This window comes from Oncorhynchus tshawytscha, unplaced genomic scaffold (genome assembly GCF_018296145.1).
Source record: "Oncorhynchus tshawytscha isolate Ot180627B unplaced genomic scaffold, Otsh_v2.0 Un_contig_14897_pilon_pilon, whole genome shotgun sequence".
In the NCBI taxonomy this organism is placed as follows: domain Eukaryota; kingdom Metazoa; phylum Chordata; class Actinopteri; order Salmoniformes; family Salmonidae; genus Oncorhynchus; species Oncorhynchus tshawytscha.
The window spans coordinates 11,849-38,837 of record NW_024608990.1 but is presented as its reverse complement, the minus strand read 5'-3'; the positions used below and the strand labels follow the sequence as shown (position 1 = coordinate 38,837).

The 26,989-nt window shown below is 41.3% G+C and overlaps 2 protein-coding genes across 3 annotated transcripts in view; both read left to right on the top strand.

The window, feature by feature from the left end:
* The window catches only part of LOC112261254, an 18,366-nt gene extending 15,442 nt beyond the window's left edge, over positions 1-2,924 (top strand). For both annotated transcript variants that reach the window (XM_042313975.1, XM_042313974.1), the window contains 2 exons: positions 2,312-2,425; positions 2,606-2,924. In XM_042313975.1, coding sequence (XP_042169909.1) covers positions 2,312-2,425; positions 2,606-2,654 — 163 coding nt within the window. In that variant the 3' untranslated portion in view covers positions 2,655-2,924. The remainder of the gene's footprint in view (positions 1-2,311; positions 2,426-2,605) is intronic.
* LOC112261255 (up-regulator of cell proliferation) lies at positions 2,924-26,989 on the top strand. Its single transcript, XM_042313973.1, has 11 exons — positions 2,924-3,291; positions 3,456-3,498; positions 7,409-7,489; positions 8,273-8,325; positions 8,828-8,917; positions 9,463-9,544; positions 12,141-12,221; positions 13,006-13,058; positions 13,561-13,650; positions 15,547-15,628; positions 21,659-26,989. The coding sequence occupies exon 11, from the start codon at positions 21,670-21,672 to the stop codon at positions 26,374-26,376; it is 4,707 nt and encodes a 1,568-aa protein (XP_042169907.1). The 5' UTR covers positions 2,924-3,291; positions 3,456-3,498; positions 7,409-7,489; positions 8,273-8,325; positions 8,828-8,917; positions 9,463-9,544; positions 12,141-12,221; positions 13,006-13,058; positions 13,561-13,650; positions 15,547-15,628; positions 21,659-21,669; the 3' UTR covers positions 26,377-26,989.

Genomic DNA, 26,989 nt, shown 5'->3' with positions numbered 1-26,989 from the left:
TATTACTGTACTTATAGGATTCATCTGGAGAGAGCAGAGTCACCATCTCAGAGTTATGTATTACTGTACTTATAGGATCCATCTGGAGAGAGCAGAGTCACCATCTCAGAGTTATGTATTACTGTACTTATAGGATCCATCTGGAGAGAGCAGAGTCACCATCTCAGAGTTATGTATTACTGTACTTATAGGATCCATCTGGAGAGAGCAGAGTCACCATCTCAGAGTTATGTATTACTGTACTTATAGGATCCATCTGGAGAGAGCAGAGTCACAGTCTCAGAGTTATGTATTACTGTACTTATAGGATCCATCTGGAGAGAGCAGAGTCACCATCTCAGAGTTATGTATTACTGTACTTATAGGATCCATCTGGAGAGAGCAGAGTCACCATCTCAGAGTTATGTATTACTGTACTTATAGGATCCATCTGGAGAGAGCAGAGTCACCATCTCAGAGTTATGTATTACTGTACTAGGATCCATCTGGAGGATCACATCTGAGTTATGTATTACTGTACTTATAGGATCCATCTGGAGAGAGCAGCAGAGTCACAGTCTCAGAGTTATGTATTACTGTACTTATAGGATCCATCTGGAGAGAGCAGAGTCACCATCTCAGAGTTATGTATTACTGTACTTATAGGATCCATCTGGAGAGAGCAGAGTCACCATCTCAGAGTTATGTATTACTGTACTTATAGGATCCATCTGGAGAGAGCAGAGTCACCATCTCAGAGTTATGTATTACTGTACTTATAGGATCCATCTGGAGAGAGCAGAGTCACCATCTCAGAGTCACTTATAGGATTCATCTGGAGAGAGCAGAGTCTCAGAGTTATGTATTACTGTACTTATAGGATCCATCTGGAGAGAGTAGAGTCACCATCTCAGAGTTATGTATTACTGTACTTATAGGATCCATCTGGAGAGAGCAGAGTCACCATCTCAGAGTTATGTATTACTGTACTTATAGGATCCATCTGGAGAGAGCAGAGTCACCATCTCAGAGTTATGTATTACTGTACTTATAGGATCCATCTGGAGTAGAGGATTCATCTGAGTCACCATCTCAGAGTTATGTATTACTGTACTTATAGGATCCATCTGGAGAGAGTAGAGTCACCATCTCAGAGTTATGTATTACTGTACTTATAGGATTCATCTGGAGAGAGCAGAGTCACCATCTCAGAGTTATGTATTACTGTACTTATAGGATTCATCTGGAGAGAGTAGTCACCATCTCAGAGTTATGTATTACTGTACTTATAGGATTCATCTGGAGAGAGCAGAGTCACCATCTCAGAGTTATGTATTACTGTACTTATAGGATCCATCTGGAGAGAGCAGAGTCACCATCTCAGAGTTATGTATTACTGTACTTATAGGATCCATCTGGAGAGAGTAGAGTCACCATCTCAGAGTTATGTATTACTGTACTTATAGGATCCATCTGGAGAGAGTAGTCACCATCTCAGAGTTATGTATTACTGTACTTATAGGATTCATCTGGAGAGAGTAGAGTCACCATCTCAGAGTTATGTATTACTGTACTTATAGGATCCATCTGGAGAGAGTAGAGTCACCATCTCAGAGTTATGTATTACTGTACTTATAGGATTCATCTGGAGAGAGCAGAGTCACCATCTCAGAGTTATGTATTACTGTACTTATAGGATTCATCTGGAGAGAGTAGAGTCACCATCTCAGAGTTATGTATTACTGTACTTATAGGATCCATCTGGAGAGAGCAGAGTCACCATCTCAGAGTTATGTATTACTGTACTTATAGGATCCATCTGGAGAGAGCAGAGTCACCATCTCAGAGTTATGTATTACTGTACTTATAGGATCCATCTGGAGAGAGCAGAGTCACCATCTCAGAGTTATGTATTACTGTACTTATAGGATTCATCTGGAGAGAGTAGAGTCACCATCTCAGAGTTATGTATTACTGTACTTATAGGATCCATCTGGAGAGAGCAGAGTCACCATCTCAGAGTTATGTATTACTGTACTTATAGGATTCATCTGGAGAGAGTAGAGTCACCATCTCAGAGTTATGTATTACTGTACTTATAGGATTCATCTGGAGAGAGCAGAGTCACCATCTCAGAGTTATGTATTACTGTACTTATAGGATTCATCTGGAGAGAGTAGAGTCACCATCTCAGAGTTATGTATTACTGTACTTATAGGATTCATCTGGAGAGAGCAGAGTCACCATCTCAGAGTTATGTATTACTGTACTTATAGGATCCATCTGGAGAGCAGAGTCTCCATCTCAGAGTTATGTATTACTGTACTTGTAGGGTCCATCTGGAGAGAGCAGAGTCACCATCCCAGAGTTGTGTATCAGAGAAGACTGACCAATCAATAGATCCTCCTGTCTCTTTTAAGGAGGAGGATCCATCTCAACAAGAAGAGTGAGATCATACACTGTGCTCTTCCACATTCTTATCCAGTAGTTGTGAGGATGACTAATGAAACAATCTGAATATTATGTTGTGATATGGCTACTACTCATGTAACACTCTAATTTCATTATTTTGTAACAGCTTTTTGTTTTATGTCATTATGTTGTTTCTTCCCCTTCCACTGAACAGCATCCGACCAGGAGAGGTGGTCTGTGATGTATGTGAGTCAAAGCTGTGAAATCCTGTCTGACCTGTAACCAGTCCTACTGTGAGACCCACTTAGGAAGCACTACACAATACCTAAACTACAGAGACATCACCCTGGTGGAGGTGACTGGAGACCTGTTCAGAGACACCCTGTATAGAGGAGACGCCCTGTATAGAGGAGACCCCTGTATAGAGGAGACCCCTGTATAGAGGAGACCCCTGTATAGAGGAGACCCCCTGTATAGAGGAGACGCCCTGTATAGAGGAGACTCCCTGTATAGAGGAGATTCCCTGTATAGAGGAGACTCCTGTATAGAGGAGAACCCCTGTATAGAGGAGATTCCCTGTATAGAGGAGACCCCCTGTATAGAGGAGAACCCCTGTATAGAGGAGACTCCCTGTATAGAGGAGACACCCTGTATAGAGGAGACTCCCTGTATAGAGGAGACTCCCTGTATAGAGGAGACACCCTGCATAAAGGAGACCCCCTGTATAGAGGAGACTCCCTGTATAAAGAAGACCTGCAGCAGAGACTCTGCCAGGAACACCACAGAGCTCTGGAGGTGTTCTCCAGGACAGACCAGAAGCTGATCTGCAGTCTGTGTGCAGTAACAGAACACAAAGGACATGATGTAGTCTATGATGAGATAAAACAAGCAGGAAGACAGGTACGTTCTGTTCTCTTGAAATATGCTGATCTCGTGTTGTCACATTGTCAGATTTTCTATAGTTTTGCAAAGTCAGTGTTTTCGAATGAAAACCTGTCATGTAAACTATGTGCAAGTACATTAGTTCCATTTTCTTACTGATTCTTGTTCTATTCTGATACCAGGTACCAGACGAAGAACACAACCAGAGACGGACTTTAATTGAAGGTATGTTCAAAACTTTACTGTATCAGCATGCGGTTTCATTGTTAATAAAAAACAAATGACTCACCAAAGTTATTGACATTTGTCAAAGTTGTTAAAGGGGCAATCTGCAGTTCAAACAATAACAAAGGGTCACCCCATCACTGTTTATGTCAAAGACTGAGGGATGGGCCTGGAGACAGAGCTTTGTGTGCAAGGATTGATCATTCATGATATCAACATTGTAGTTTTAACTCTGTTTTGAGGCTAAAGTGTTTGTTTACAATTTATATTGTTTACAAAAAATGGCGTAACAGACAGGTTCTGGATAGGGCAGTGCCAATAGAGACCTGAACTGGGTACTGGACCGTGGACACACCACAGAGATACAAAAATATAACTACTTTTATTACTATAATAGATGAAAATGCATACAATAAGGCTCGGGCAAGACTGCTCTCAGAATGCAATACACAAAATGACGACGTTAGCTTTGTAGGACTTTGATAGAGCAGGAGACCAAAACCACTCAATAGTTAGTACGTGAAGGCACAACAAATCACTCAAGTAAAGCACAGCAAACTTAGGTTCAAAGGCGGTGTTTTTGACAGGCAGCACAATTTAGATATTTTTTTACACATATTAGTCTTTTGACCAATCACATCAGATCTTTTCACATCAGCTCTTTTTCAGAGCTGATCTGATTGGTCAAAAGAGCAATTAGTGAAAAATCATCAACATTGGTCTGCCTGTCTAAATAATGCCAAAGTGATTTACATTGCAAACTTGGTTTCATTGTGAGATACACAGCAAACGTAGGTTATGAACTGAAAGACTACTCTTTACCACCAAAGTTCAGCTAAATGCCAAGCTCTTTAAAGCAATAAAGACAACCCGATTTACAGGGTCCAATGCAGCCATTTCTATCTCAATTTCAAATCATTTCTGAGTAACAATTACTTCCTGTGATTGTTTTCAATTCAGTTATTATTATTATTATTTTTAAATTGCTTCTTAGCAAAGAGCAATTTCTCAAGCAAGAATTTTGCGAGGACTTTCTGATAGTGGTTAGAGTGGGGAGGGGAAAACTGAAAACTAGCTGCTATTGGCAGAAAGGTTTGGAACTCTTATCGGTCTATTGACTAGTAATGTTACGTTTGATACCGGAGCTCCGCGGCATGCGTCGAAATCGCTAAGCAGTGTGCCGATGCCTGTATCACTTTATCAGAAGCACGTGATCAATGACATCCGCAGCTTTGTTTCGTCGAATGACCACCTGAATGGTTGAACAGAAGATCAAAAAGGTTATGCTGCACATGCAATACAGTGTGTGAGACGTCATCTATAATAATTTGGCTGCTCTAAATGATTTTGACCAGCAGGTGCCACTAGTGTACACTGTTGATCAAAGCTTCGAGTAAATAACCTATTTGACACAATAGTCTGGAAAGCCTTAATGCTTTATGAAGCTTTGTTTCCCCATTACTACTATTAACTAATTTGCCATACATTTGAACTATTTAACTAATTTAAAGTAAAAATATGTCGCTCTGCCCCTGAGCAACCCATTGTTCCCTGGGCGCCAAAGATATGGACGTCGATTAAGGCAGCCCTCCGCACCTCTCTGATTCAGAGGGGTTGGGTTCAATGCGGAAGACACATTTCAGTTGAATGGATTCAATTGTACAACTGACTAGGTATCCCCCTTTCCCCTTCCCACTTTCCCCTAATTTGCCACTGCGAGCTGCTGGCTAGAGCGCACGTGCTAATATCATAGTGGGCACATTCGCTATATGCCCCATCCACAGGAAACAAGTGATCACTGAATAAATTAAACATGAAACCCCCTCACAGCACTAGCACTCCTGATGGCATGGCAGAGCTTTGAGCCATAATACAGGGCTTCATGTTGAATCAACAGCAGTCAATGCAAGCAATGCAGGAGCAGGTTAGCCACCTACAGGAGGAGGGACAGAAAAGCAAGACAGATAAAGCCTCCCCCATTTCTCCTTCACCCAAATCCAGGTAGCTGATGTTCTGAAAGAGCTGCAAAATCTGGACCGCTACAAATCAGCCGGGCTAGACAATCTGGACCCTCTCTTCTTAAAATTATCTGCCGAAATTGTTGCAACCCCTATTACTAGCCTGTTCAACATCGTCTTTCGTATCGTCTGAGATCCCCAAAGATTGGAAAGCTGCTGCGGTCATCCCCCTCTTCAAAGGGGGAGAGAATCTAGACCCTTACTGCTACAGACTTATAGCTATCCTACCCTGCCTTTCTAAGGTCTTCGAAAGCCAAGTTAACAAACAGATTACCGACCATTTCGAATTCCACCGTACCTTCTCCGCTATGCAATCTGGATATCATAGCCGCCATCGATAAGAGACATTACTGTGCGGCCATATTCATAGACCTGGCCAAGGCTTTCGACTCTGTCAGTCACCACATTCTTATTGGTAGACCCAACAGCCTGGTTTCTGAAATGATTGCCTCGCCTGGTTTACCAAGTACTTCTCTGATAGAGTTCAGTGTGTCAAATTGGATGGCCTTTTGTCTGGACCGCTGGCAGTCTCTTAGGGGTGCTACAGGGTTAAATTCTCGGGCCAACTCTCTTCTCTGTATACATCAGGGATGTTGCTCTTGCTGCTGGTGATTCTCTTATCCACCTCTATGCAGACGACACCATTCTGTATACTTCTGGCCCTTCTTTGGACACTGTGTTAACTAACCTCCAGACGAGCTTCAATGCCATACAACTCTCCTCCCGTGGCCTCCAACTGCTCTAAAATGCAAGTAAAACTAAATTAATTCTCTTCATCCGATCACTGCCCGCACCTGCCCGCCCGTCCAGCATCACTACTCTGGATGGTTCTGACTTAGAATATGTGGACAATTACAAATACCTAGGTGTCTGGCTAGACTGTAAACTCTCCTTCCAGACTCACATTAAGCATCTCCAATCCAAAATTAAATCTAGAATCGGCTTCCTGTTTCGCAACAAAGCATCCTTATCTCATGCTGCCAAACATACCCTTGTAAAACTGACCATCCTACCGGTCCTCGACTTCGGCGATGTCATTTATAAAATAGCCTCCAACACTCTACTCAACAAATTGGATGCAGTCCATCACAGTGCCATCCGTTTTGTCACCAAAGCCCCATATACTACCCACCACTGTGACCTGTACGCTCTCGTTGGCTGACCTTCGCTTCATAGTCGTCGCCAAACCCACTGGCTCCAGGTCATCTACAAGTCTCTGCTAGGTAAAGCCCCGCCTTATCTCAGCTCACTGTTCACCATAGCAGCACCCACCCGTAGCACGTGCTCCAGCAGGTATATCTCACTGGTCACCCCGAAATCCAATTCCTCCTTTGCCCGCCTTTCCTTCCAGTTCTCTGCTGCCAATGACTGGAATGAACTGCAAAAATCACTGAAGCTGGAGACTCATATCTCCCTCACTAGCTTTAAGCACCCGCTGCCATCACAGATCACTGCACTTGTACATAGCCCATCTGTAAACTGCCCATCCAACTACCTCACCCCCATACTGTATTTATTTATTTATCTTGCTCCTTTGCACCCCAGGATCTCTACTTGCACATTCATCTTTTGCACATCTACCATTCCAGTGTTTAATTGCTATATTGTAATTACCTCACCACCATACACTATTTATTGCCCTACCTCACTTATCTTACCTCATTTGCACTCACTGTAAATAGACTTCTCTTTTTTTCTACTGTATTATTGACTGTATGCTTGTTTATTCCATGTGTGACTATGTGCTGTTGTATGTGTCGAACTGCTGTGCTTTATCTTGGCCATGTTGCAGACGTAAATGAGAACTTGTTCTCAACTAGCCTACCTGGTTAAATAAAGGTGAAATAAAAAATAAAATAAATATAAACATTGTGCTGTGACCCCTCTGCCAGAAGAAGATCCAGTTACCCCGACTACACAAGTGCCTCCCTCCCCTGGGAAGTTGGCCAAGGAAAGGTTGCAGCGTTTTCAGTGTAAGGATTTATTACTATGTTTGGCGACTTACTCTTCAGTGCATTTTACATTACTCTTCCATATGTATTTTGTAGCTGCCTAAAATTGTGTTATTAAAAGGGTCTTTAAGGGTTTTTCACCTATTGCGGATTACAGCTTCAAAGTACTTTCCAGTGTTTCCAGTTTTCTATGAAATACGACCTGTAATTAATTACAATATGAGGGACATAATTAAACATTTTTGGAGGGAAAACTAAGTATTGAATAAAACAATTATCTGCTGTTTTTTTCGCATTATTACATTAAGATGTAATGCGGGAACATACATGTAACTTCCAAAATAACGGAAACACTATTGAGATTCAAAAACATACATTCTACACCGGAGTGGAGCTGCTCAGAACACCCAGAACCCTCCTGTTGTCCCCCAAGTTTTTAGAATATGAACTTTTAAAAGTCCGATTTTCACTGGACAGTTACTTTAAAGCTCCTCATACCAGTTCCTTTCATTGCCCTTACACTTCACGTCTGATCAATGACTGAAATGTACATTTTAAATGTCAAAACTCTGAAAAATATTCAAGTTGACACAGTAATGGAAATATACCAAACATGTGTCTTCATTATATAATTGTAGTCTCCACGAGTATGTGTTTAACTGGGTGTGTGGGTGATATGACGGAGGGGGATTATACATTTCATACACATACAAATATTTTTACTGTATCTGATCTTACTGCATCTCCCTTCTGCATCTGAGATTCTGACCTTATTAAAGTACTATGTCTCTCCCTTAATTCCAGGCCCATCTGAGGTGTTAGGTGAACGCGTTGTCAAGAAGGATGAGGCATATTGGGAAATAGACACATTTACATGATTTCTGTCCTCAGTGGTCATGCTGATCATGTTCCTGTAATATGATGTTTCATTTCAAGCTCAAAGCTAAATGTCTCTGTTTAAGGTTGAATAAGGTTGAATTTCAGCATGTTGTGTACAGATGTAGCATCTTAATTTGTCCTATAATGCCACAGCAAAATAATCAAGCAGCAACAGGATTTTACATTTAGTCCGTAATGTTGCTTGATCGTTGGTTAGGCTATTAGCTGGCCAAATGTAGGCTACATGAAAAGAGCAATTCTATTAAAAATGTTGGTGTGGGTTTTCAGTGAATTTATTTCAATCAGGAAGCTCCTTTGTAGGAAAATTCTCAGCAACAAAAGATTGATCAAATTAAGACCCTACATCTGTATGTACATTTTCAACCAAAATGATGTAAAGTGAATTACAATAAAATATATACTGTAACTGTGCGGCTCTAATGTAATCACTGTTTTTGTGGATGTATTATTTACCGAAAGCCCCATCCAGAGATTTTAGCCCCATCCTTTTCCAAACCAGAGAAGGGCTTGAGAGAAAAGACTCATCAGGGAAAATATGGAGAACAAAAGGTGGGTAATGACTAGGATTGTGCTGAGTTGGCTACTCTGAAAAAATGTACTTCCATAATATCCAAGATAGCAGCCACCCACTTTTGTTGTTCAATAATATTGTGTGATCTTGCTCTAATGAAGTGTAGTGGGTGAGATCTTTATCTTTTTTAGAGGTTCACTGAGAAAAAGTTGAATCGTCTCTTGTGGACGGTTTGGCAATGTTATGGCTGCCGCTTTAACAGGGGTATACTGGACCTTAAAATATGATTTATTACCTGTGTTAAAATGGGAAGATACACGACAAATTCATGTTAAAAGTATAGTCACTTTCCTTTTTCCAAACATATTGCCTATGCTGATGTAACATTGACAATATCAGTAAGATAGGCATCACAACTACAGCCTTCGTATGAATTCAGCCCCAACTAGGCATGCCAGACTAGGTATTAATGTGCCATTATTCTAAATGGAAGCTATTGTGCTTCATCGCCAAAAGACCAGAATTCTAGATTCAATGTCATAATATACTAAACATGTTAAGCTTTGAATTCAACTTTTTATAGGAATTGGAAGAGAAAGAGCCAGTGACAAATGCCAGAGAGTCTAAACCAAGGAAGGAGGGGTCCTCAGGAGAAACAACCCAAGGTACCATGACACTTCACTTTCAATGACATCGGATTTGGTAAAACTTTGTTATAAAAAATATTAATAAGCATTGACAAACTATTAAAAAGGTTTACGTATGTTTTGCATGTGGTGGACAACATATAAGAGCTGCTGATAAGTAATTGATAATAATCAGATTTTTCCCCACATTATTACAATAAGACATAATGCCGGAAGCAACAGGTAACTGCCAAAATAATGGAATCACTTGAGTAAATGAGGTATACAAAATATATTGAAAGCATGTGCTTCCACACAGGTGTGGTTCTTAAGTTAATTAGGCAATTAACATCCCTTCATGCTTAAGGTCATGTATAAAAATGCTAGGCAGGCCATTATTTTGGCCACCAAGGTTATACCCCCACTGGATGAAAATGCCCCATCCACAGGAAACAAGTGATCACTGAATAAATGAAGCATGAAACATGAAACCCCCTCACAGCACTGGCACTCCTGATGGCATTGCAGTGCTTTGAGCCATAATACAGGGCTTCATGTTGAATCAACAGCAGTCAATGCAAGCAATGCAGGAGCAGGTTAGCCAGCTACAGGAGGAGGTACAGAAAAGCAAGACAGATAAAGCCTCCCCCATTTCTCCTTCACCCAAATCCAGGTAGCTGATGTTCTGAAAGAGCTGCAAAATCTGGACCGCTACAAATCAGCCGGACTAGACAATTTGGACCCTCTCTTCTTAAAATGATCTGCCCGAAATTGTTGCAACCCCTATTACTAGCCTGTTCAACCTCTCTTTCGTATCGTCTGAGATCCCCAAAGATTGGAAAGCTGCTGCGGTCATCCCCCTCTTCAAAGGGGGAGACACTATAGACCCAAACTGCTACAGACTTATATCTATCCTACCCTGCCTTTCTAAGTTCTTCGAAAGCCAAGTTAACAAACAGATTACCGACCATTTTGAATCCCACCGTACCTTCTCCGCTACGCAATCTGGTTTCAGAGCTGGTCATGGGTGCACCTCAGCCACACTCAAGGTCCTAAACGATATCATAACCGCCATCGATAAGACACATTACTGTGCAGGCGTATTCATAGACCTGGCCAAGGCTTTCGACTCTGTCAGTCACCACATTCTTATTGGCAGACTCAACAGCCTGGTTTCTGAAATGATTGCCTCGCCTGGTTCACCAACTACTTCTCTGATAGAGTTCAGTGTGTCAAATTGGATGGCCTTTTGTCTGGACCTCTGGCAGTTTCTTAAGGGGTGCTACAGGTTTAAATTCTCGGGCCAACTCTCTTCTCTGTATACATCAATGATGTCGCTCTTGCTGCTTGTGATTCTCTTATCCACCTCTATGCAGAGGGCATCATTCTGTATACTTCTGGCCCTTCTTCGGACACTGTGTTAACTAACCTCCAGACGAGCTTCAATGCCATACAACTCTCCTCCCGTGGCCTCCAACTGCTCTTTAATGCAAGTAAAACTAAAATAAATATCTTAATCCGATCACTGCCCGCACCTGCCCGTCCAGCATCACTACTCTGGACAGTTCTGACTTAGAATATTTGGACAATTACAAATACCTAGGTGTCTGGCTAGACTGTAAACTCTCCTTCCAGACTCACATTAAGCATCTCCAATCCAAAATTAAATCTAGAATCGGCTTCCTGTTTCGCAACAAAGCATCCTTATCTCATGCTGCCAAACATACCCTTGTAAAACTGACCATCCTACCGGTCCTCGACTTCGGCGATGTCATTTATAAAATAGCCTCCAACACTCTACTCAACAAATTGGATGCAGTCCATCACAGTGCCATCCGATTTGTCACCAAAGCCCCATATACTACCCACCACTGTGACCTGTACACTCTCGTTTGCTGGCCCTCTCTTCATACTCGTCGCCAAACCCACTGGCTCCAGGTCATCTACAAGTCTCTGCTATGTAAAGCCCCGCCTTATCTCAGCTCACTGGTCACCATAGCAGCACCCACCCATAGCACGCTCTCCAGAAGGTATATCTCACTGGTCACCCCCAAAGCCAATTCCTCCTTTGCCCGCCTTTCCTTCCAGTTCTCTGCTGCCAATGACTGGAATGAACTGCAAAAATCACTGAAGCTGGAGACTCATATCTTCCTCACTAGCTTTAAGCACCAGCTGTCAGAGCAGCTCACAGATCACTGCACCTGTACATAGCCCATCTGTAAACTGCCCATCCAACTACCTCACCCCCATACTGTATTTATTTATTTATCTTGCTCCTTTGCACCCCAGTATCTCTACTTGCACATTCATCTTTTGCACATCTACCATTCCAGTGTTTAATTGCTATATTGTAATTACCTCACCACCATAGACTATTTATTGCCCTACCTCACTTATCTTACCTCGTTTGCACTCACTGTAAATATACTTCTTTTTTTCCTACTGTATTATTGACTGTATGCTTGTTTATTCCATGTGTGACTCTGTGCTGTTGTATGTGTCGAACTGCTGTGCTTTATCTTGGCCATGTTGCAGACGTAAATGAGAACTTGTTCTCAACTGGCCTACCTGGTTAAATAAAGGTGAAATAAAAAATAAAATAAATATAAACATTGTGCTGTGACCCCTCTGCCAGAAGAAGATCCAGTTACCCCGACTACACAAGTGCGTCCCTCCCCTGGGAAGTTGGCCGAGGAAAGGTTGCAGCTTTTTCAGTGTAAGGATTTATTACTATGTTTGGCGACTTACTCTTGAGTGCATTTTACATTACTCTTCCATATGTATTTTGTAGCTGCCTAAAAATGTGTTATTAAAAGGGTCTTTAAGGGTTTTTCACCTATTGCGGATTACAGCTTTAAAGTCCTTTCCAGTGTTTCCAGTTTTCTATGAAATACGACCTGTAATTAATTACAATATGAGGGACGTAATTAAACATTTTTGGAGGGAAAACTAAGTATTAAATAAAACAATTATCTGCTGTTTTTTTTTCACATTATTACATTAAGATGTAATGCGGGAACATACATGTTACTTCCAAAATAACGGAAACACTATTGAGATTCAAAAACATACATTCTACACCGGAGTGGAGCTGCTCAGAACACCCAGAACCCTCCTGTTGTCCCCCAAGTTTTTAGAATATGAACTTTTAAAGTCAGATTTTCACTGGACAGTTACTTTAAAGCTCCTCATACCAGTTCCTTTCATTGCCCTTACACTTCACGTCTGATCAATGACTGAAATGTACATTTTAAATGTCAAAACTCTGAAAAATATTCAAGTTGACACAGTAATGGAAATATACCAAACATAGGTCTTCATTATATAATTGTAGTCTCCACGAGTATGTGTTTAACTGGGTGTGTGGGTGATATGACGGAGGGGGATTATACATTTCATACACATACAAATATTTTTACTGTATCTGATCTTACTGCATCTCCCTTCTGCATCTGAGATTCTGACCTTATTAAAGTACTATGTCTCTCCCTTAATTCCAGGCCCATCTGAGGTGTTAGGTGAACGTGTTGTCAAGAAGGATGAGGCATATTGGGTAATAGACACATTTACATGATTTCTGTCCTCAGTGGTCATGCTGATCATGTTCCTGTAATATGATGTTTCATTTCAAGCTCAAAGCTAAATGTCTCTGTTTAAGGTTGAATAAGGTTGAATTTCAGCATGTTGTGTACAGATGTAGCTTCTTAATTTGTCCTATGATGTCAAAGCAAAATAATCATGAAGCAACAGGATTTTACATTTAGTCCGTAATGTTGCTTGATCGTTGGTTAGGCTATTAGCTGGCCAAATGTAGGCTACATGAAAAGAGCAATTCTATTAAAAATGTTGGTGTGGGTTTTCAGTGAATTTATTTCAATCAGGAAGCTCCTTTGCAGGAAAATTCTCAGCAACAAAAGATTGATCAAATTAAGACCCTACATCTGTATGTACATTTTCAACCAAAATGATGTAAAGTTAATTACAATAAAATATATACTGTAACTGTGCGGCTCTAATGTAATCACTGTTTTTGTGGATGTATTATTTACCGAAAGCCCCATCCAGAGATTTTAGCCCCATCCTTTTCCAAACCAGAGAAGGGCTTGAGAGAAAAGACTCATCAGGGAAAATATGGAGAACAAAAGGTGGGTAATGACTAGGATTGTGCTGAGTTGGCTACTCTGAAAAAATGTACTTCCATAATATCCAAGATAGCAGCCACCCACTTTTGTTGTTCTATTATTTTTATTTCACCTTTATTTAACCAGGTAGGCTAGTTGAGAACAAGTTCTCATTTGCAACTGCGACCTGGCCAAGATAAAGCATAGCAGTGTGAACAGACAACACAGAGTTACACATGGAGTAAACAATTAACAAGTCAATAACACAGTAGAAAAAAAGGGGAGTCTATATACATTGTGTGCAAAAGGCATGAGGAGGTAGGCGAATAATTACAATTTTGCAGATTAATAACACTGGAGTGATAGATGATCAGATGGTCATGTACAGGTAGAGATATTGGTGTGCAAAAGAGTAGAAAAGTAAATAAATAATAACAGTATGGGGATGAGGTAGGTAAAAATGGGTGGGCTATTTACCGATAGACTATGTACAGCTGCAGTGATCGGTTAACTGCTCAGATAGCAGATGTTTGAAGTTGGTGAGGGAGATAAAAGTCTCCAACTTCAGCGATTTTTGCAATTCGTTCCAGTCACAGGCAGCAGAGAACTGGAACGAAAGGCGGCCAAATGAGGTGTTGGCTTTAGGGATGATCAGTGAGATACACCTGCTGGAGCATGTGCTACGGATGGGTGTTGCCATCGTGACCAGTGAACTGAGATAAGGCGGAGCTTTAACTAGCATGGACTTGTAGATGACCTGGAGCCAGTGGGTCTGGCGACGAATATGTAGCGAAGGCCAGCCGACTAGAGCATACAAGTCGCAGTGGTGGGTATAAGGTGCTTTAGTGACAAAACGGATGGCACTGTGATAAACTGCATCCAGTTTGCTGAGTAGAGTGTTGGAAGCAATTTTGTAGATGACATCGCCAAAGTCGAGGATCGGTAGGATAGTCAGTTTTGAAGCTCGTTTGGAGGTTAGATAGCACAGTGTCCAAGGACGGGCCGGAAGTATATAGAATGGTGTCGTCTGCGTAGAGGTGGATCAGGGAATCGCCCGCAGCAAGAGCAACATCATTGATATATACAGAGAAAAGAGTCGGCCCGAGGATGGAACCCTGTGGCACCCCCACAGAGACTGCCAGAGGACCGGACAGCATGCCCTCCGATTTGACACACTGAACTCTGTCTGCAAAGTAATTGGTGAACCAGGCAAGGCGAGGTGGTGGTGCACCCGTGACCGGCTCGGAAACCCGATTGCACAGCGGAGAAGGTACGGTGGGATTCGAGATGGTCAGTGACCTGTTTGTTGACTTGGCTTTCGAAGACCTTAGATAGGCAGGGCAGGATGGATATAGGTCTGTAACAGTTTGGGTCCAGGGTGTCTCCCCCTTTGAAGAGGGGGATGACTGCGGCAGCTTTCCAATCCTTGGGGATCTCAGACGATATGAAAGAGAGGTTGAACAGGCTGGAAATATTGTGTGATCTTGCTCTAATGAAGTGTAGTGGGTGAGATCTTTATCTTTTTTAGAGGTTCACTGAGAAAAAATTTAATCGTCTCTTGTGGACAGTTTGGCAATGTTATGGCTGCCGCTTTAACAGGGGTATACTGGACCTTAAAATATGATTTATTACCTGTGTTAAAATGGGAAGATACACGACAAATTCATGTTAAAAGTATAGTCACTTTCCTTTTTCCAAACATATTGCCTATGCTGATGTAACATTGACAATATCAGTAAGATAGGCATCACAACTACAGCCTTCATTTGAATTCAGCCCCAACTAGGCATGCCAGACTATGTATTAATGTGCCATTATTCTAAATGGAAGCTATTGTGCTTCATCATCAAAAGACCAGAATTCTAGATTCAATGTCATAATATACTAAACATGTTAAGCTTTGAATTCAACTTTTTATAGGAATTGGAAGAGAAAGAGCCAGTGACAAATGCCAGAGAGTCTAAACCAAGGAAGGAGGGGTCCTCAGGAGAAACAACCCAAGGTACCATGACACTTCACTTTCAATGACATCGGATTTGGTAAAACTTTGTTATAAAAAATATTAATAAGCATTGACAAACTATTAAAAAGGTTTACGTATGTTTTGCATGTGGTGGACAACATATAAGAGCTGCTGATAAGTAATTGATAATAATCAGATTTTTCCCCACATTATTACAATAAGACATAATGCGGGAAGCAACAGGTAACTGCCAAAATAATGGAATCACTTGAGTAAATGAGGTATACAAAATATATTGAAAGCATGTGCTTCCACACAGGTGTGGTTCTTAAGTTAATTAGGCAATTAACATCCCTTCATGCTTAAGGTCATGTATAAAAATGCTAGGCAGGCCATTATTTTGGCCACCAAGGTTCTACCCCCACTGGATGAAAATGCCCCATCCACAGGGCACAAGTGATCACTGAATAAATGAAGCATGAAACATGAAACCCCCTCACAGCACTGGCACTCCTGATGGCATTGCAGTGCTTTGAGCCATAATACAGGGCTTCATGTTGAATCAACAGCAGTCAATGCAAGCAATGCAGGAGCAGGTTAGCCAGCTAACAGGTAGCTGATGTTCTGAAAGAGCTGCAAAATCTGGACCGCTACAAATCAGCCGGGCTAGACAATCTGGACCCTCTCTTCTTAAAATTATCTGCCGAAATTGTTGCAACCCCTATTACTAGCATGTTCAACCTCACTTTCGTATCGTCTGAGATTCCCAAAGATTGGAAAGCTGCTGCAGTCATCCCCCTCTTCAAAGGGGGAGACACTCTAGACCCTAACTGCTACAGACTTATATCTATCCTACCCTGCCTTTCTAAGGTCTTCGGAAGCCAAGTTAACAAACAGATTACCGACCATTTCGAATCCCACCGTACCTTCTCCGCTATGCAATCTGGTTTCAGAGCTGGTCGTGGGTGCACCTCAGCCACACTCAAGATCCTAAACAATATCATAACCACCATTGATAAGAGACATTACTGTGCAGCCGTATTCATAGACCTGGCCATGGCATTCCACTCTGTCAGTCACAGGAGGTACAGAAAAGCAAGACAGATAAACATTGTGTTCTGACCCCTCTGCCAGAAGACGATATAGTTACCCTGATTACACATGTACCTCCCTCTCCAGGGATATCGGCCCAGGAAAGGCTGCAGTGTTTTTGGGGGTAAATACTTATTTGGTGACGTACAATTCAATGCATTTTACCTTACTCTTCCATGTATTTTAGTAGCTGCCTAAAAATGTGTTATTAAAAGGGTCTTACAACAAACCCAGACACTTTGACAAGACAAGTGCCTCAGTCCTGTTAAAAAGAAAAACGATATTGCAACCTCTTTGCAATAAGGAATTGAGACCAAACACTCATGAGAAGTTTCAAGTGTTTAATGCCAAGGATAAAGTCAGCTGAGTGCATACATTTAGAAGGTTCACAACACTCCAGTCCATGCAGAGCAGTAAAGCCCCTGGGCCTGATGGCAACCCTGTTGAATTCTATAAAGCCTTCTCCTCTAAATGATCCCCTATCAGCTCAATGTACAATGAAATCCTTTCTAGTCAGAAACTGCCACAGACACTTACCCAGTCAACTATTTTGGTTTAGCTTAAAAAAGACAAGAATCCCCTAGACTGTGGCTCATACCGCCCTATAAGCCTTTTGGGCTTCGATTATAAAAATCTTACTTATGTCCTCTCGTTCCGTTTAGAGACAGTGATGGCTAATATAATTAACTCTGACCAAACCGGATTTATCTCCGGTAGGCAATCTTTCTATAGTATGTGCTGGCTATTTAATGTTCTTTATACTGATCACTCAACTCTACAGCCAGAAGTTGGCATCTCTCTTGATGCTGAAAAGGCTTTTGACTGGGTTGAGTGGAAATATCTATGTACAGTAGTAGAGAGATTAGGGTTTGGCCTGTCATTTCTTTCCTGGTTTAAGATTTTGTTCTTGTCCCCAGTGACTTCAATTCGCACCAACAATGTTACCAACAATGTTACCTCCAGCTACTACCCTCTCCACAGTAAGGAAATGTTGATGTTTATCTCCTTTCCTATTTGATATGGCTATTGAGCCTCATGCTATCACCCTGTGGGTGGAGGAGAGGATTAAGGGAATATTATGGGGCAACATAACTCACAAGGTGTCTCTGGATATAAGTTAAACCTAACAAAAAGTGTGCTCCTCCCCATTAATCAGTTAGCAGAAGGAATTGGGTAAGCCAATTTCCCATTTAAGGTGGAGCATCATGTCTTTACTTATTTGGGGATGAAGGTCACACGCTCATTTAAGGCTCTGTTTAAACATAACTTCAAAACACTCCTGGAGCGCACTAAGCAGGATTTCATTAATTATTGAAGAACATTAATTCTGTTAAGATGACTGTACTACCTAGGTTTTTGTACTTATTCCAAATGATTCCCATTTTCCTGCCAAATTCAATGTTCAAACAACTTGGCAGCTACATTTCCAACTTCATTTGGAATAAGGCAACAAAAAAAAGTATATCTAGAGAGACCTAAGCCCGCAGACAGGCTGGGCCTTCCCAGTTTTTTACACTACTACTGGTCAGCAAATATATCTAAATGTTTTTATTGGGTTTCTACATTTGAAAACAAGGATGGTCCAATTTGGGTCATCATGGAGCTACAGTCAAGCCTTCCAACTTCTCCGGTATCGCTCCTGTGCTCCTCAATGACCATGAACCTTGGCACTCATGTTTTGATCCCGATTGTTTTGAACCCCTTAAAATCTGGTCACTTTAGCCTTAAACAAGCAAGCGGCTTCTCCCCATTAACATCTAATCATCTCTTCCCAGCGTCATAGATTGACACGGAATTCCAGTTCTGGTATAGGAACGGTCTGGTGTTTTTGTGTGACCTATTTGTTGATAATACATTCATCTCATTCCATACTCTGAGGGTTGACACTAATATTCCCAATTACCTACTTTTTTAGATACCTGCAAACTGGCAGCCTTGCCCAAAATCAATTCCCTTAATTTCCACTCGATCCCACTGTGTCCAGTTGAGAGTTGATTAGATCTTAACCCTTATCTGAAGGGCACAATCTCCAGATTATACTACATAATACAGAACATTAATCCACCTTCCTTTGCAAATACAAAATATCCATGGGAGCAAGACGTAGGTGGCGAGCTACCCGATGATATATGGTAACAAAGTATTAAGTGTATCCACACATCATCATTTTGCATAAGGCATGGGCTTATTCAGTTTAAGGTTTTGCACCATCTCTATTACAAAAATATATGCTAAAAAATATACCCAAATGTTGACCCCAAGTGTTTGTGATGCCACCAGAGTCCAGCGACTATGGGACACGTGTTTTGGTCATGCCAATCTTTGAGTGGCCTCTGGGACCCCATTTTATGAGGCATTCTCACATATGTGTAATACAACTGTTAGCCCCAACCCGGTCACTGCCATTTCTGGGGTACTTCCTTTAAACCAGAATGCTATGCATGGTAGTCTGCAAAGCCGCCCTCCTTTATGCAGAGGTTTAAGGAGGTGATGTCATCTCTGCCTCTGGAGAAGGTTAGGTACACTGTGCTTGGGTCCCAACAAAAGTTTGACTTAACCTGGTCCCCATTAATACAATACATGGAGAGCCTATCTTCTACTTGGTGTAACTTGCATAGTTTGGTAAGCATGTCTGTTCTTGTGGCCATTTGTGCCGATAAGAAATTTTACAGAACTTTTTTCCCCATTGTTTTTAATTCTATTACTGTTTGTTTATGTTTTTCTTTCCTATTTAACTTACTTTTATAGATGCCTTGTCACGTCCTGACCTTAGAGAGCCTGTTTATTTCTCTATTTGGTTAGGTCAGGGTGTGATTTGGGTGGGCATTCTAGTTGATCTATTTCTTTGTTGGTTTAGTATGGTTCCCAATCAGAGGCTGCTGTTTATCGTTGTCTCTGATTGGGGATCATATTTAGGCAGCCCTTTCCCATCTTCAGTTGTGGGATCTTGTTTGTGTGTAGTTGCTTTCTGCGCTGCATATAGCTTTACGTTCGGTTTGCATTTTGTTGTTTTTTTGGTGTCATTGAAAATAAAAGTATAATGTACGCCTACCACGCTGCACCTTGGTCTCCTTCCGACAACGGACGTAACATGCCTTGGTGGTTGGTTGGTTGGTTGGTTGGTTGGTAGGGAGGGAGGGTGGGAGGGAGGGTTTGGGTTTGTACTGTTTTTGATGTTATATCTGAAAATCTGTAAATGAAGTAAAACAAAAAAAAAGAAAGTTCACAACAAATGTTATACTCTTCCCTTGTAGGTGTCACCTCCCCAGTAATACCTTTTATGACCCCAATGAGTTTCCCTCCTTTCCCCTGTGGAATGTCCATGCTCCTCTCTTTGTTTAACTAGATCAGAATCACAACCAGTCAATCTTCATTGTTCTGGGCCTGACCCTGCTCTCTGATCCTAGGCAATTTCCTCTTATCTGATTAGGTCAACTTTTCTCACTTAGCATACACAGTTTCATGTCCTAAACTCCATTAATACTCACAGTAGTCATTCACTACACAGGATACAAACAAACTACAGTTTAACTTGAAACATGTTACATTTTAACAGAATCCATCAGTCCCCATTGTGAATTGTTAATAAAAAGGATGGACCCCTTTAAGGGTTTTTCACCTATTGTGGATTACAGCTTTAATGAGAATAACTTTTTCTATTAAATATGTTTCCTATTAAATATGACCTATAATGAATTACCATATTAGGGATATAATTACAATTTTTGGGAGGGAAAATGTAAGTGCTTAAAAAAACTCATTTACATTAAGATGTAATGCGGGAACATACATGTAACTTCCAAAATAATGGAAACACTATTGAGATTCAAAAACATACATTCTACACCGGAGTGGAGCTGCTCAGAACACCCAGAACCCTCCTGTTGTCCCCCAAGTTTTTAGAATATGAACTTTTAGAAGTCAGATTTTCACTGGACAGTTACTTTAAAGCTCCTCATACCAGTTCCTTTCATTGCCCTTACACTTCACGTCTGATCAATGACTGAAATGTACATGTGGTTTCTGAGTTAATTAAGCAATTAACATCCGTTCATCTTTAAGGTCATATAAAATGCTAGGCAGGCCATTATTTAGTCTATTATTCTGGCTACCAAGGCTATGCCCCCATAGGATGGCAATGCCCCCACCCACAGGGCATAAGTGATCAGTGAATGGTTTGAGTGTGAAAGTGATGTAAACCATATGCCATGGCTGTGTCTGTCACCAGATCTCAACTCAGCTGATGGGAAATTCTGGAGCCCTGCCTGAAACAGCATTTTCCACCACCATTAACAAAACACCAAATGATTATATTTCTTATCTAAGAATGGTGTCACATCCCCCCAAGGCAGGTAGCCTAGTGGTTAGAGCATTGGACTTATAACTGAAAGGTTCCTAGATTGAATCCCCAAGCTGACATGGTAAAAATCTGTCATTCTGCCCCTGAACAAGGCAGTTAACCCACTGTTCCTAGGCCATCATTGACAATTAGGATTTGTTCTTAACTGACTTGCCTAGTTAAATAAAGTTAAAATAAAAAATAGAGACATTGAACTTGAAACCCTGTAAGAATCCTGGATCCAGCTGTATATTTTGGGGGGATGCAGATCTCTGAAATACAGTCTAACGAAGTAACCTTTTGTTTTCACTGGCACACAAATCCAAAGTAATTTCAGTTTGCAAAATTGGATGTTTCTAATTGAAACAGTCACCTTAACTTGATTCATTAACGTGGTTCTTCAATAACTACTTCCCTTTGGAGTTTAGGAGCTTGATGGATTTTCTGATTATATCTGAATTCACCTTTAAATGCTTGCTTCCATTTCTGTGAGTTGTTGTGTCACAGAGTTGATCTGCCTCTGCTTGCTCTAACTTAATCTAAAGTACAGTGTTAAACACCTGCTAGTGTGCTTTTCTGCGATATGTTGAGGAATATTTGTAATCATGGTCTTTTCATCTTTTCATTTCTATTTACAGGATCCTATCTGATGGATCTGTTGTCAAAGACTGGACTAGAAGATCATTATGAAAACAAGCTGATGTTAAGTACTGTCCTTGAGATAAATGCTGATACTACATCAGATGAACCTCTTACCACCATGCAGTCACTTCCAGGGGCCTTCCTGAAGAAATTAATGATGGCAAATGTGAATGCTAGGAGTGTTAAATGTCTGACCACTGACCAGGAGGTTTCCTATTGTGGTGTAGACAACCTGGACACTGACCAGGAGGTTTCTTATTTTGATGTAGACAACCTGGACACTGACACTGATAGTAGCGATGTAATTAATCCACTGGACCTGATAACTGCCCTGTTTCTGTGCTCAGATGGTTTCCTGCAGCAGGAGATGGTCCAGAAAATGTCCATGTGTCAGTTTGCTGTTCCTCTGCTGCTGCCCAACTGTGACACAAAACAAAGCACGTTGATGCTGTGGGCCTTAAGGGACATAGTGAAAAAGTTCAGATCTTCTTCACAAACAGCCACAAAGGCTTTTGTGGAAGAGAGAATAGTACTCTCTGATGTTCCTATGGTGTCCTTTGTTAAGTTAGGAGAGAGCAGCTTGTCCAAGTCTCAGATTTTGAACAAGTTGCTAAGTAACCCTCAACAGTACCATGACACATTTGTTCATCGTGATATGGAATGCGGAGATGCATCTCGACAAATCTCAGATGGCCTCGTTGAAATAATTTGGTACCTTCCATGTGGGAACAGAAACATAGACATGTTCACAGAGCCTGTGGCTGTTGCCAATCTCAGAGGAGACATCAGGTCATTTGAAACACAGTTCTCCTTTCTGTGTCAAACATCAGCGGCAGTTTACATTTTCACTGATGACTTAGAGGCAGATTTCTTCAAGATCTTGAAAAGCAAAAAAACCAAGGCAGAGTTATTTCTGGTTGTCAACTCTCAAAGAAAAATGTTCAGAGTAGACATATTGAAAAAACTTATCAGAAACTGCGGTATCAATGAAAAAAACGTGATTGTGAAAAATAAACAGAATGATGCAGAATTTGTCAAAATCCTGCAGTCCTCTGTGGGTGACATCATCAAAAAAAGTCCAAACCGACTGACAATTGAGAACATGGCTGACATGACTCACCAGATGGGGATTTGGGTTGATGAAGACTGTGATGAGTGTCAGAGTGCTTGGAAGATGGCAGATGAAATCACCAGGAACATCACAGACCCAATCAAATTCAAAAATGAAAAGCTACCTTTACAAGGTCAAATCTGGAAAGAGATTTCCCAGTTGGAGAAAGAGATGTGTAGACTGAGAAAAGCAGGGGATCAAGACATTGAACACTACAAGAGCTCTCTGAAGAAAAAGGAGAAAGAGCTGAGAGAGAAGCAACACACATTTGACATGTCAGATTCAATGGCAAGCTTCATTTTAGGATTGTCAAGTTCAGGAGCGGAGCGTTCCTATTTCCTCAAATGGATGCGGATAAATCTGGACAATCTGTCACGACAGAATCTGTCTGTCTTAAGGGGCCGGTACAAAGATCTTTGCCAAAATACTCAGGAGAAAAAAGATGACATTAAAGATTTGGATAAGCAGTTATCTGACTGTTCCCTGGGACTTGAACACTTCCTGCGTGAGTTGGGACAGTTATATGAAGCTTCCTGCTCCCTTCCTGAAAGTAGCCAACATCGGAAACAGATGGAGCTTCTCCCTGGATTGTGTGCTCAGATGCTGTTGGATGGTTTTCCCGTTGAGCTTCTGGATGGAGATGCATCAAATATCCCTCTGAAATGGATATCAGCTGTTCTGACTCAGCTTCATACTCTTGTCCAATCCAACAGCAAGATCCGGGTTGTGACAGTTTTGGGGGTTCAAAGTACAGGGAAGTCCACTCTCCTCAACACCATGTTTGGGGTCCAGTTTGCTGTCAGCAGTGGAAGATGCACCAGAGGGGCCTTCATGCTACTGATTAAAGTCAACAAAGACTTCAAGGAGGAGCTGAAATGTGACTTCATCATGGTCATTGACACAGAGGGGTTGAAATCGCCAGAGTTGTCTCAACTAGATGATAGCCATGAACATGAAAATGAATTGGCAACACTGGTGATTGGACTCAGTGATGTCACTATCATCAACATGGCCATGGAGAACTCCACAGAGATGAAAGACATTCTGCAGATTGCTGTTCATGCTTTTATCAGGATGAAGGAAGTGGGGAAGAAGCCTATATGTCATTTTGTGCACCAGAATGTGTCAGACATGTCTGCTCATGACAACAACATGAGGGACAGAAAGAAGTTGTTGGAACAGTTGAATGAAATGACCCAGGCAGCAGCCAGAATGGAGAAGAAGGAGAATATCACCAAGTTCACTGATGTGATGGAGTATGATCCAGACACAAGCAGCTGCTACATCCCAGGACTCTGGCATGGGACTCCCCCTATGGCTCCAGTCAATGCTGGCTACAGTGAGGCTGTGTGCGGCTTCAAGAAGACCTTGATGAAAGATTTCAGAAAATGCCAGAGAAATTATGACTTGACACATTTCCTGAAGTGGACACAAAGCTTGTGGGAGGCAGTGAAATTTGAGAAATTCATCTTTAGTTTCAGAAACAGCTTGGTTGCAGATGCATACTCCAGATTATGCTCGGAGTACAATGGTTGGGAATGGGCCTTCCAGAAAGAGATGTATAAATGGATGGTGAGTGCTGAAACTAAAATATCCAATATTGGCATGACAGATCAACATCCCCAGAGGTCCATAAGAGATGTGCTACAAGACTTGATGATAGAAGCATCTGAGAAGCTTTCGGAGGGAGAAAAGGAAATCCAAGGCAATCTAGTGAAATACTTTGAAAAGCAAGATGGCCATGTCAATCTGGTGGAAAAATACAGGGAGGACTTTCTGTCCAGTGCCAAAACACTGAGACGAGAGACAGAAAACACAGTGAGGAACAAACTGCTGGGAGCTGTTGAGATCAAAGAGGGGATGACAGAACTGGATGACATCAAGTGCTCACAAGCAAGTACACTAGAAAGAAAAGTGCTGGCTTTGCTTCAAACCTGTAAACAGAACAGATCTGTCCTATCGGATGAGGCCCTCAGAGAAGATTTTGAAAGAATGTGGAAGAAAACTCTGTCTGAGATTAAATTCAGAGGACTCCCAAGAAGACATGTTGCTCAGGATGCCTTCAGAATTTTACATGACCATTTATCTATGAGGTCGGGTTACGTCAATAGTATGTTGGTTGGAAACAGCTTGGTTGATTGTGGGAAGACACCCTTTGTTGTAGAGTCAGGGGATTGGTGGCAGAAGACTAAAGGCTTTGTGATGCGCTTGAATAGAGACCATCTCAGGATGAAACTGCAAGAGTTGTGTGACAACATCATAAAAAAGTGTCAGGAGTTTATAACCCAGAAGGTGAAAAACAAAACAGATTACCATGAAACTTTCATCAAAGAGCTGCTTGAAATAATTGATGAAACATCTCAACAAAACAAGAAACGTAAAGTTCCTGAGGAATGTGAGGTTAAACTGAAGCTGCACATCTGTGGCATAGCAGCAAGAACATTTCAGAAGAAACATGATGATTTCATTGCATTCAATGACCCAAGGAAGTGTCTGGAACAGTCTAAGAACAAGTACCTTACACTCTTCATAGACTTATTTCATAACCGAGACCAGTGCCTAAATAAAGCTGAGGAGTTCTCAAAGCTGTGTTTGCAGCCAGCTGTACAGGACTATGTGACCAAAATGATATGTCCTGATGTGATTGATGAAGTGAAGACCGGTAAAGGGTCAGAGGATTACAGCACACGGACGTCCTTCCAGTTCTCTATTTTGAAACAACTCCTGACAGATGGAGAATATGAGAAATATAGAGAATACATAAACCGATATGAAAGTTTTGTGAAGGACTGGCTGTTTGACCACATTGTTCAACAACTCTCAAAGGACAAAAAACTGGAGAAATTGGAGAATAAACATGTTTCAGAGATAGTCAAGATAATCACTGTGGCAATTTCAAAGATTAGAAACACAACCCACACTGTAAAATATATCAAGACATTCATTCAGAATATGTGCTGTGCCCTTGAAGAAAAGCTTGTTTTTCCAAAGGATGTTCTGGATTCCATCATGACTCTGAACTACTCTGCTAACACAGAACAGTTTGCTGACGACCTCACAGGGTTTGTGGGAAAAATGGAACAGTCACTGGCAGCTAAATATGAGAAGGAAGGAGACATCAAAGAGAGACTCAAATCTCTGCCATTTAAGCCTCAGGACAAGATGTTCACCAGTCTGTTTGGATGTGGCAAGCAATGTCCATTCTGCTGTGCACCCTGTGAAGCAGGAGGCAAGGAGCATACCAAACACTTCACCTCTATTCACCGTCCACAAGGTGTCACTGGTTGGGTGAATTTAAAGACAACTGTGTTAAGAACTGACATATGTTCATCCTCTGTGATTAGTTACAGAAAATTCAACACAAACCTGACTGAAGGCAAACCTCACCTCTACAAGGACTACCAGACATATTACCCTGACTGGACCATAACTGGAGATCCCAGCATCAAGGCTTCAGACTACTGGAAGTATGTGATGGCCACATTCAATGAGACAATTGCTAAAGACACACATGCACTTCCTGCTGATATCCCAGAGGACTGGAAGGCATTAACAACTGATGATGCACTGAAGAGCTTGAAAAACGCATTCAACATGAAATAAAGTGGAAAACGATATCATGATTCTTCTTGACTCAAACTTATAATTGGCCAATCAAAGATTTCAGACATGGCAACCAGAAATATCTCACCAAGCATGAACATTTTTTTTAAAATCAAAAAGCCAGAAGCCTGTCACTTCAACCAAGTACTTGTGAAAAAAATGGCTAATCTCTCAATTCCAATACAATTTCATCATCGCACAGCTGATTGGGTACTTTTGACCTTTCACTTACCTTGATTGGTTTGTTGAAGGAAAAAACTATTAATCAAAAAGTAGCACCTTTCACAATCATAAAAAACTAGAAACATATGAGACTAAAATAGGATACTGACCGTCCAAAAGATACCACGGAACTCTTACCAGATAGTTGCAGATAAAAGCCTATATTATATTGGCATATCAATGTAGGAACACATGTCGCTACAGGAAACACCTTCATCAAGGCCTTGTAGCAAGGGTAGTGTTTGAGTGGACATCACTGACTGACAGGTACCTGCAGTATAGGAAGGAAGGAGGAGTTATACCATACATACTGTAGACTGACAGGTACCTGCAGTATAGGAAGGTGGAGTTATACCATACATACTGTAGACTGACAGATACCTGCAGTATA

Bases quoted from the DNA above. Each gene is read 5' to 3' on its own strand.
- LOC112261255 (XM_042313973.1), top strand. From the start codon at position 21,670: ATGGATCTGTTGTCAAAGACTGGACTAGAAGATCATTATGAAAACAAG.